This window comes from Barbus barbus (assembly GCF_936440315.1).
Source record: "Barbus barbus genome assembly, chromosome: 25".
Lineage (NCBI taxonomy): Eukaryota > Metazoa > Chordata > Actinopteri > Cypriniformes > Cyprinidae > Barbus > Barbus barbus.
In genome coordinates this window covers 5,497,546-5,509,867 of record NC_136753.1, presented here as the reverse complement: position 1 = coordinate 5,509,867, position 12,322 = coordinate 5,497,546, and the positions used below count along the sequence as shown (strand labels likewise).

Genomic DNA, 12,322 nt, shown 5'->3' with positions numbered 1-12,322 from the left:
AGCATGAAAAAACTTTTGTATGTAAAATTATAGCTGCACTTTCACATTTTTTATTTAGTTTGATTTTTTTTTTTTTTTGAATAAACATTTTTATTTGTACTTTTTTTTAATTATTTGAACTATGTCTTCATATTCAGCTTGTTCAGTTTTTAGCATATCTTAGTTTTAGTATTATAGCATATATATATATATATATGTGTGTGTGTATGTGTTTGGTATTTATTGGAATTTTCATGTTTAATCCAAGTGGTTTGTACAAGTTTTATAGTATATATTTAGCATACATCAATAACCAAAATAAAAATAAAAATAATAATTTGTGGGAATTTATTTTAGTTTTGAAATATTTTGTTTCAGTTGTGTCCAGTTATCTTTTTAGTTAATTTAACAATTTATTAATACAATTTTCATTTTAGTTTGTGCTGTGTGAATGTCCGAGCAGTTAGTAATGTAGGAATTCATCAGTGTAGACATGAGAGAGATCTGAAGAAAGCGAATGTGAGAGTAGGTGCGTATGTGGGAGCTGATCAGAGGCATAGCTGTTTTGTCAGCAATGACAGCAAAGTTATCATATTTGACATTCAATTACAGTAATGTGTGGGAGGTGATCGCCGTTCAGAAGAGCAGCTCTCATAGTGCTGTCAGTAAAGGCAACCTGCGGTCTCTATATGCAGATGGTGAAGCAGATACAGGGAAGCAGCTGTCCTATAATGAGCCTCATCAGCAGATATGCCATTAAGAATAACAAGAGTTAATCCAGCTTCTGATGCGGTCAGATTCTGCAAATCCTGATTGAGCTCCGCCAAATCAAACACGTCTGATATCCACCTCGAGTTCACTGCAAAATTGTTCTGTGAACACATGCACTGCCATTCGTTTGGGGTCAATGTGTTTTTTTTAAAGATATTAATAGTTTTATTCAGGAAGGTCACATCAGATTGATCAAAAGTTACAGTAAAGACATTTATAATGTTTCAAAAGATTCCATACAAATGCCTTCTGTTTCAATTTCTATTAATCAAAGAATCCTGAAAAAAAAACTAAAATATTAAGGAGCAGTTATTTTTAACATTGATAATAGTAAGAAATATTTCCAGAGCACCAAATAAACATATTAGAATGATTTCTGAAGGATCATGTGACACTGAAGACTGGAATAACGAACGATGCTGAAAATTCAGCTTTGATCACAGGAATAAATTAAAATTATAAATGGGAAAAAAAGTTAAAATATACTAAAATAGAAAACTATTTTAGATTGTAAAAATATTTCACTATATTGTTGTTTTTACTGTATTTTGATTAAATAAACATAGCCTTGGTTAGCATTCTTCCAAAAACAATAAAAAAAATCTTACAAGCCTTTGAACAGTAGAGCATTTTAAATACAGCTTTGTGCTTTAAAAAAGTTCTACATGGCAAGTCAAATGAGTTTTATATCAAAGGAAACTACACTGAAATTAAATAAAATATATAATTTCCCCAAATTGGTAGTAAATTGGCAGTTTACCCCATTATACCCAACTAATAAATTATCTTGTAGGAATTAATCAACACTGCAATCCCCCCCCCCCCCCCCCCCCCCCCCCCATATTTGACATTTGCCTTCTGTGCATAATTGTTTTCCCCCATGTGCGCTGGAGCAACATCAAACGTGTACAGGAAGTAATTACAGATTTGTTCACATTAATATAAAAATAACTGAGGGGTTCATACATATCACAAACATTTATTGATTTTTATTGGCTTTACAATCCTTGAGAACAGATAAAAAGCAAAAAGCCAAATACAGAATTGAAAGAAGTATGACGGTGTAAATCAAACAATTATTTTGGTCTGTCTTTCAGGCTGGACGATTCCAGTTTGCTACTACTGAATCTAAAAAAATGAAATTGAAGAAAACCACTGACCTATACCGGTGCATTACCAAATTTCAAGACATTTTCATATTAAATGTAATCAAATGTATTTAACTAGAACATTTATTAAATTTGCATCCATAGACATCTTTTTACTGAAAGATCATTAATATGATCTGTAAGTGGATGTGATAGTCTCAGTCACTGCCTCACAATGCATTTTATTAGAATGAGGCATTAAAGCATGCATCAGCATACTGTCAGCAAACCAAAACGGCATTCCATTGCTTAACTATGGACAGGTAACAGGCATGACAGACAAACCGGCAGCCCAAAATGGCTGTGAATAACTGTTTCAGTGAATTATGCTTGGCTCTCTTTTAGAACACTGTCCGGTGAAAGTATACCGCTTTGCCTTCTTCATCAAAAGCCATTTGTCCAACGCATCCACCCAATCACAGGAGAGGGGATGAAAGCCTGGATGGGAATAAAGTGCTCACACTGGTGGAGGTAGGGGGTAGTACACTACAACACTCAGCACAGACATTCTTCTCTTCTCTGGGGAGTTTGATCCTTGTAAACATCAATCCTCACTGTCCTTGAGTGTGAGAGTGTGTCTGTACACAGGAGAGTCAGAGACCCAGCGATTTGCGCACGATCTGCTTAGCTAGTCGGTTGAACTGCTCTCTGTCTTCGCGCCACATCTTCGAAGCGTCCACGTTTGCGCCACTCTCATCGTTGGGCTCTGTTGTAGTAGATATTTACAATTATTTAAGGACAGACACTGATAGGATGTAAATTATAAAGGTTATTAAACATTCAAAATCTAAGATTTACTACCACACTATTTCTCAAAAAATTCTCACTAAGCGCGTTTCCATTACACTTCAAATTGTGCAAAATGAAACTGCGACTTGAAAATACGCCTAATGGAAAATGGCCATATATCGCGCGCGCAAAAAAGTTACATAAGTCACATTCAGTCGCATAACATCGGTTAACGGAAACGCCGTCATTTCGCAAAATAAATATTGTCAAAGTTTTGTGCTGCAATGGAAATGCACCTACCGTCACAGTGGTCAGACTCTATACTACTTTTTTTGCTAAAAAACAAAACTAGATTTGAGGCAGAATGTGGAACAACAAGAGGACGAGTAAATGATGCCAATGTCATGGTAATAAAGGGAATCAGTCAGGCCTGTCTTTCTTGTGCCACGCTGGGTAACATACATATTCTTTTCAGATTTATAAATATTTATATGTTTAGAGGTTTGGGTATCAGGTAAGATTGTTTTTGGAAAGAAGTATCTTTTGCTCACAAAGTCTATATTTATTTGATCAGAAAAACTGTTATATTGTGAAATTTTATTACAATTTAAAATGCCTGTTTTTGGTTTTAATATGTTTTAAAATGTCATTTATTCCTGTGATGGCAAAGCTTCATTTTCAGCATCATTGCACCAGTCTTCAATTAGATAATAATCCTTCGGAAATCATTGTAATATGCTGATTTTGCTGCTCAAGAAACACTAAGTATTATTATGAATGTTGAGAAAAACATATTTGTATGGAACTAATTTTTTAATGATTATTTACTGAACAGAAAGTTCAAAGACTGCCTTTTATTTTATTTATTTTTTAAATGTAAAGTATTTACTTTAATGCATCCTTGCTAAATACAAGTATTAATTTATTTTTTAAAAATCTTACCGACCCCAAACTTTGAAACAGAAATAGATTGTCTGACTGCATGTTTCCCATTCCAGAGAGAAAATCAATATTAAACAATAATAGAATCCAAACACTGCAAAGCAATATTAAGGCTTCTTGATCTTAAACCACTTTTAGGCAAGTAGGAACAATACAGCACATATTGTGATCGTTCATTGATGACTGAGTGTATGGTAACTGACCAGCGAGCATGCTGACCACAGACAGCAGGATCTTCTCCACGCTCTGCACGGGACTCCATCTCTCAGCACTGCTCTCATAGCCCATGGGGTCATCACCAGGAGCGTGCAGGATTGAGATACACACACGGCCGTCTGGGTAGACTGCAGAAAACACACCATAAACAATGTTTATAAACTTCTGCAATAGTTCAGTTCTGTTCATTTTTCATTGCCGGTTGACAGAATACATTTGAATAAACTTTCAATTTGATAATATCAGCATTTTGTACACGACTCTCTTTTATGTTGAGGTTGGGAACAAACTGGCTTGTTCAGTTCACTGCATTTCATCCCACAGAATGAACTACTCTCCCAATTAGCTAAAAACAGCCAAATTTGAATTAAAAACAGTTGAATCAGCAATTACGAACAGATGTTAGGATCCTTAAAGGACCAAAAGAACATAGTGATTAATCTGCTAAATCAATTAAAGCGTTAGTTCCATGAGCATTGACCTGTGACTGGTTTCCCTTCTAAAGACGCACAAAGCAATCAAGTAATACTTTGGAAGAGTGAGTGTAAGGGACACAAGTTTATTAACCCTGGATCAGGGCTGAATGAATCCACCCCCGCACGGTATCACGGCTGATGTTATCTCCTCATTCTCTCCACAGCTGAGGACAGTGATCAGAATCTGAGCCGTCCAGCTCTGATAACCGCCTCCAGAGCCACGGCACCATCAGAGGGCTGTAGGCTGGGCTGCTGCTATCTGTGGCCTGCAGGAAGACCTTTATCTGGGCCCACTTCCCTGAACGCTGTGTCCACACATCCACCAGCGGGACCAGAGGAAATGCCCCGATCATAAAGACACTTTAGGACTCCGATTCTTAGTCTACGCTCTAAGGACTATAAATGCATTAGAAAAGCGTTCCTGCTCCTGGAGGCTCTTCTAACACTGCAAATCATAAAGTGGATAGTTTCGACTGCACAGTGATAGTTAAATATCCAAAATATATGCACAGGAAAGCTTATACAATATATTACTTGAATGATCTGTGATTGCATGCCCTACCACTAAAATAAAAAAAATAAAAAAATCATCAGTAACATTTTGATATAATATTAAAATGTAAATGTTTTCTATCATATGTTTTAATATGTGATTTATTCCTGTGACGCAAAGCTGGATTTTCAGCATTGTTACTTAAGTCTTCAGTGTCACATGATCCTTCAGAAATCATTCGAATATACTGATTTGGTGATCAGGAAACATGTTTATTAGCAATGTTGAAAACATTGTGGAAACGAATACATTTTTTTAGAATTCGTTGATGAATAGAAAGCTGAAAAGAACAGCAAATATTTTACTTAAACCTTTGTAAAAAATGTCATCACTGTCACTTTTAATCAAATTAATGTATCCTTGCTGAGTGAAAGTATTAAAAATTTAGTATATATATACACATATATATATATAAACTGCATTTTCAATACATTCTGTAAGCAAAACATAATAAAAAAAGGCTGAAAAAAACACTATTATGGACAATATCTGTACTCCAATTACTATAATAATTATACAATAATAAAATAATATCTAAATATGAATATTTTGCAGTAAATAACTGCATCGAGAAACGTTCAATTAAGTTGATTTAAAATCAAAGTAAAGTACATCATAGTGATCTAACTTTCATGCATGTTAATTTTTTTCCTTTTATTTTTTTATGCATCTGTTGGTTTTATTTTATGATCATTTTCATTATTTTAAGTAAAGCACTTTGAACTACCTTTGAGTATGAAATGTGCTATATAAAAAAGCTCACATACACAATGCTGAACGTGTGTAGTACTCACTGTTCGGATGAAACATATCACAGGTGAACTTCATCTTGGGAGGGCTGAGAGGGTAGTCTGAAGGGAAACTGAGGATGGCAGGGAACACACCGCCCTCAAAACATGTGTCCTCTGGTCCCCTAAAACAAGAAAACAAGGAAAAATACCAAAAACATTAGCATACAACATATTAAATCTTTTTATGCATTATTATGAATCTCTGTGCTGCAACAAAGAGCAAATAAAGAAAAAAAGTAACGAAGTAGTCCAGTAGTGACCCACAATCCCTCTAAGAAGGGGCTATAAGTGGATGTCTGGATAAGCTATTTCTGTATTACCCACAAATCCTAAGCATTTAGTAGTTTTATTACAACATTTTTAAAGCACATTAAAGACTTACATAATGATTCACTCCAATCGGTTTTTCAGAATATAATAAAATCTTTAGCATCAGGAATTAGATGAACCTACAAGGGGGTTGCAGAGGAAGTTTCTCAGACATGTAAATAACTTCTGCTCAAAGTATATACCTGGATTATGCACACAAACTTCAGTCTAACTGCATCTTTTGGATAATGTCCATTTTTGAGAATCACTGAAATATGAGGCAAGTTAAACTATTTACCGCCTTCAGCGTAACAACAAAAACTCAAAAACCCCCTGTACACTTCATCTTAATCATAAAAATCACACAATGTCATAAATCACAGAAATTCATCCACCACTGACAGCAGTGGCAGAACTTCATGGAATCATTCTCAAAGGCCCATTTAACATGCAAATCTCTCTCTGTTTACTTACCGTATCCAGCTGTCTATCAAATACTATTTCTATGGGCAGATATTGATCGGTCATCACGATGAGCAGCGCATCAAACGAACACACTTCCGTATCTGTGGAACAGCAGTCAGGGGGTTGCTAGGGACACTGTTCCTTATTTTGCTTGGCACTTGGTTTCACTTAAAAACTTATCGGACAAAACCACTGATCAAACCACCAGTTTGGTTTACCGGAGGACAGTCTTATCCAAAACCAAAATCAGTTATCATCACTTAATGTCCCCTCTCTGGACAAATGCTAGTGAATGAACAGCTGTGCATGCTGTGAATGAAAAGAGGCTCCGGGCAAAAACTAACTCCAGAATTGTAAAACGTGACATCAAAAACACCCCTGTAAAAAATAAGTCTCTTTTTAAATAAAAAAGGTTGTTGTATTCATATGTATAGGATAGCATAATATACAGGATTTGTGTCTTTACAGTTAATATTTTGACTTAAATTGGGTAAATTTGTTTATTTTGGTGTCAATTCACAGTTGAATTTGCAGATTAAAAACACAAAAAGAAAATGCAAGAAACTCTGAAACCACTGAAGTGCAATTACTTGCCTAAATAATACGACAATTTCCCCTGACAGACAACAAAATAAGAAAATCACACAGACTTAGACTCAATATCACAGAAACCTTGAGTGGGCTCTTTACGATACGGGACAGTACATAACCTAGAACATCCTAACAACCACATAGCAGCAACCTACTGTAGCAACGCCACAGCATCATGTAGCATATTGAACTACTCATAATTTGCTCAGAAATAGTTCAAATGCATTTTATAGTATATATGTATGTATATATATATATATATATATATATATATATATATATATATATATATTAGGGCTGTGTATTGGCAAGAATCTGGCGATACGATACGTATCACGATACAGGGGTGGCGATACGATATATTGCGATACATTGCGATACTGTAAGCAAGGCGATATATTGGGATATTTCTTATTTTAGAAATAGGATATATTTTTAGGAAAGCTGTCATTAAGAGCACACCACTATTTGCTGCAAACCTCAGCAAAAAATAAATAAATAAAAATAGTTTAACCAGAACACACTGGGATCTGCATTTGCAATAATCAGTCCCTGTAACATTCAACATTATTGAACCACTTTGTGTCAAGGGGGAAAAACTAAAGTGCTTGCAGGATTCTTTAGTTAAATGTATGTATAAAATGTATTTTATAAAAAAGACCATATATTTTTTATTTTTACATTTTATGTTTAAATTATTAAATTGTAATAAACAATGTAATAACATTTTGATCTGAACAAAAAATTACATCTGCTTAATATTAATGAAAAATAAAGTGCTTGCTGGATTCCTAAAGAAAACAATTGTAAAACAATAAAATAAATACAGATGTTGAACATTCTCAGAACCTTTCAACTTGGATTTCAGAGGTTTTTTCAGTTTGTATTTATGTTCTGCGTAGAATCGCAGAGACGGGCTCCGGTGCCAGTGGCCTGCCGTTTCTATCAGCTTGGGGTCTCTGGCCCTTCGAGCCCTGATGGCGCCACGGTTGTCTTGACCTCACCGCTGGCTCATGTTCGCGCCGAAGAGCAGCAGAAGAGGCGTGTCTTCCCGTGCGCTGTGCTGAGGAGGAGCGGGAACGCGCAGGAGGTTTCGTGCCGTGCACTTTGTCAGGAAGTGGCTAATGGCCTTCAACTGCTTCTCTGCTTCAACGAAGCGCTCCGTGAACATCTCCACCTCTGAAGAGACCTGAGGGATTCACGGGAGCGTCCAGAAGGGCCATTTTCTCTGAGTCCTTCAACTCGGTCAGATTAAGCCACAGGTGATGATCTAGCACCAAAAGATTCCCCATATTGCGGCCGATCGCTCGAGTTGTCACCTTCGTCACTCTGAGGGCCAGATCCGTGGAACACTTCAAGGTCTTTGAACACTTTGAACACTTCAGGGTCCGGCCCGTCCTCATCCAGAGACTTAAGCAACTTGAGGGAGGATCCCGGGTTATGCACCCGAATGGTGAACGCTCCACGACTTTTTTTTATCTCGTCGTGCATCGTCCTCGGGGAAAAAGGGGCCGGGTCTCCGTGGGGTGTCTTTACAGCCGCTTCTGGCCGGCTTGGCAGGAGGCACCCACTCCAACCCAAGCTCATCCACTGCCTTGGACAGGACGCTTAGGAGCTCGACATCACTGTGATGGAGGTCCCTCGCGTCGCTGCCGTGGGGTGCAGTGTAATCCAGCGGGCTGTTGGACCACTCCTCTCTCGCAGACGCAGGGGAAGGAAAAGCCCACCTCTTCCCCTTCCCCTTTCACACTGCACGTTGGTCCCGGAACATTGCCGGAAAATTGTCAGAGTGCCTTCTGTGTGAACGCAACCACGACCCGGGATTGATTCCGGGACCAATCCCGGGTTGCGGACCTAGTAACATTGCCGGGTTCAGTCCCGGAACGAGCGCTGTGTGAACAAAAGCCGGATAAATGCCGTAAAGGCTGATGACGCGCGTTATCATGCGATTCTTTCACACACAACGAAAAATGGAGTAAACTGGAATGAAGCAGCGATCGAAGCCCCTCACTATCCGCGCTGAAGCTGAAATCGTTCGCCAATTTAGTATTTTTTTTCTTGTTTTTCGTTCGCCAGTTTAGTGAAATGGTGCGCGGCGCATTATATACGTCACATGATGACATCACGTGTCATTCCGGAACATTTATGGGTTGTGTGTGAACGCGCGCACAGATTCCGGAAAATCACTGGCAGTGTGAATGCAGCAAATCTAACGACCCGGGAACAATTGCCGGAACACATTACCCGTGTATTTTCCGGAATCTCTGTGTGAAAGGGGCTTTTGTCTCATCGGTCCATAAACACAGTTCCAAAACTCTTCTGGCTCACCTTTGTGCTTTTTTGCCTTTCTATTTTTGTGCTGGTCAGTGGTTTGCATCTTGCTGTGTAGCATCTGTAATTCTGTGTCAAAGTCTCCTGAGGACAGTAGATTGTCAGAGCATTCCCCCAGCTTTCTGGAAGTTGTTGGTGATTTTACAGACACGTCTTTTAGGGTTCATTCTCACAGCTTTTATGATTTGTTTGTCATCAACTACTGTTGCTTTCTCAGCCGATCAGGTGATCAGCGATTTCTGGTGTTGCTGGTGGTTTCCAAACTCTTGATTTCTCCATGCCCTTTGTTTTTGCTATAGCTCTAACTGACTTCCTCTTTTCTTTTAGCATCCAAATTGCTTGCTTTTCTCTCAAAGTCAGCTCCCTCATCTTCATCCTGGTTTGTGTGTGTCATCATCGAATGCAAGATTCAGAATACAGAAGTTATGGATATAACTGATACAACACATTCCCTGCTTTTAATATCTGAAAAATGAATGCAACAGGACACAGCTGATCACTTAGAAAGACCTGTGAGGCAACTGTTCCAATACTTATGCTCGCATCAGATAGGGGGATGAAACTCTAAAAGTGCTGATCTTTTTATTTGATAAAACATGTGTGTTGAAACGGCTAATAATAAAATGTGACATTCTGTAGGTTTGTCTTATATTCATCTTTTAATCATATTTGTAAATGTCTTGACTCCACAGCCAACAGAGCAATTTTGACATTACTGTTCCAATACTGTTGGAGGGCACTGTATTTTGAAAATATTTACATGGATTTACATGTGTATGTTTATATAATTTATATTTATATACATGGGGAAGTCGTGGCCTAATGGTTAGAGAATTGGACTCGTAATCGAAAGGTTGCGGGTTCGAGTCCCCGGCCGGCAGGGATTGTAGGTGGGGGGGAGTGAATGTCCAGCGCTCTCTCCACCCTCAATACCACGACTGAGGTGCCCTTGAGCAAGGCACCGAACCCCCAACTGCTCCCCGGGCGCCGCAGCATGGCTGCCCACTGCTCCGGGTGTGTGTTCACGGTGTGTGTGTGTGTGTGTGTGTGTGTGTGCATTTGTTCACTACTCACTGCTGTGTGTGTGCACTTGGATGGGTTAAACGCAGAGCACCAATTTCGAGTATGGGTCACCATACTTGACAATACGTCACGACTTTACTTTACTTTACTTTACACACACACATACATATATATATATATATATATTTTAATATTTTTTATTTCTTTAACTTGTTATTACCCGTGTCTAATCGGTGAAAGACAACCTACACTGAATAATAATTATAATAATAAAATGTTTATTGTTACCCTCTCTGCTGACTCACACCAGACATGGCTGAGAAAAGCTGTTTGAACTGAATAATTTTAACATCAAGAAACACATTTTTTCACCCACACTCTATGCTCAGCTCTATTTTATGAAAGCTTGTTTCTACCACATAAAAAAAATAAAATAATAAAAAGTTGCAATTACCTTATTTAGACACTTTACATTTTTCACCAACTTTTTTGTTGCAATTCTGACTTAATATATCGTAATTATGAGAACTGAAATATAAACTCAAAAAATTCAAGTTAAAATCATGGGATTTTTATTTTTTTTTGTAGATGAAAAACAAAAAAAAAAACAAAAGAAAACAATAGCAAGATGCAAACTCAGAATTTTGAGAAAAGGTCCGAGAAACACAACCTCAGAACTGAAGATATAAACTTGCAATTCTGAGGAACAAGTCAGAATAGCAGATTTTGTTTTATTCTGAGGCTGAAAAAATAAATAAAATAAAATAAAACCAAAAACAGAATTGTGCAATGAAAACTGAATTCTCAGAAAAAAAAAATAGGAAAACTTTCAGGAAAAAATCTCAATTATGAGATAAAATGTCAAAATGACCTTATTTATTTATTCATTCGTTCATTTATTAAATCTTGTGGTGGAATCAATCAAAAAAGGGGGAAAAACACTAAACAAAATCTTCTTTACAGTCTATGGATAATACTTACATAATCAGAGCCTCCCATTCAAAGAAATTTTCTTCATTTACAGGCCCTGTAGGGAAAAAATGAGTCTAATTATTTCATTATCATCTTATAAAAAATAATCTGTTAATCTATTATACAGATAAAATGTTATTAAGATTCTACTGTAAAAGCAGGTCAACAGTAAGTGCCCTAATTCTTACCTGCTACGATCCCCTCTGGAGGGTTGAGGGTTAGTTCTGGAAAGAAAGAGATGTGTTGAGCTAACTCTGTCCATATAATTATGTTCAACAGGAAATAGATGTAAGAAAAGGCTATTATCACACACTTGCAGTCCTGCAGTGGCAACACTAGAGTAAGTTACATTAATGAAGTATGAACATGAATTATGATTCACACGGTCAGTTTCAGTGTGTTTGAGGTTACTTCTGTTCATTTATTAGCTGAAATCATTTGAATGATTCACGCTGTCAGCATATGTTGGTGAAGTTCTGGAAGTTTCTACAGCTGCCAAACTGTTGCAACCAAAACAGTGTAAAATCCACCCTTCACAAGCATTAGTGCAATCAATGACATGACTTACGTTTGTACTCAGCCATGAGTCTTTTTAAAGCTGTTCCAGCCATTTTACAGCCTGGTCTAGAAACAAGTTGTTTTGGCACGAAGGGTAACGACAACTGACACAATGAGAAATCGTGTTCTTCCGGGACAAACGCGAGCAAAGACTTTCTCGTGCAGAAGATTTTCCACTCGAAGTTTACTTCCGCATGACGTCACGTGGTCCTTTGTTTTTTTCCGGGGTTTTTTTCACTGAAACTGATATTTACTTAAAGCAGCTGAAAAAAGCGAATATATTGCGCAATATATATATATTGAATAAATATACGTTAATTGTATTTACATTTAATATTTAGGATTTACATTTAACGTTTAATGAAGGGTTTTTTAAATTCAACATTATTTTTGTTTGGTTTTATTTCACTTTTAAAAAAGAATATGAAGGTTCAGAATTATATTATTATTATATGGAAGCCCATTTCC

The 12,322-nt window shown here is 37.1% G+C and overlaps 1 protein-coding gene across 2 annotated transcripts; it reads right to left on the bottom strand.

The window, feature by feature from the left end:
* Positions 1-900: 900 nt before the first annotated feature.
* On the bottom strand, positions 901-12,002 carry ube2g2 (ubiquitin-conjugating enzyme E2G 2). Of its 2 annotated transcripts, XM_079378070.1 has the most exons (6): positions 11,865-12,002; positions 11,485-11,520; positions 11,306-11,351; positions 5,609-5,727; positions 3,773-3,913; positions 901-2,604 (listed from the first exon to the last, which is right to left on the bottom strand). In XM_079378070.1, exons 1-6 carry the CDS (start codon positions 11,905-11,907, stop codon positions 2,492-2,494), a joined length of 498 nt encoding a protein of 165 aa, XP_079234196.1. In that variant the 5' UTR covers positions 11,908-12,002; the 3' UTR covers positions 901-2,491. The 2 variants fall into 2 exon arrangements, with proteins under 2 accessions (XP_079234196.1, XP_079234197.1); XM_079378071.1 differs by lacking the exons at positions 11,306-11,351; positions 11,485-11,520; positions 11,865-12,002 and adding an exon at positions 5,988-6,138 and having other exon boundaries at positions 1,713-2,604.
* Between the last annotated feature and the right edge of the window lie 320 nt (positions 12,003-12,322).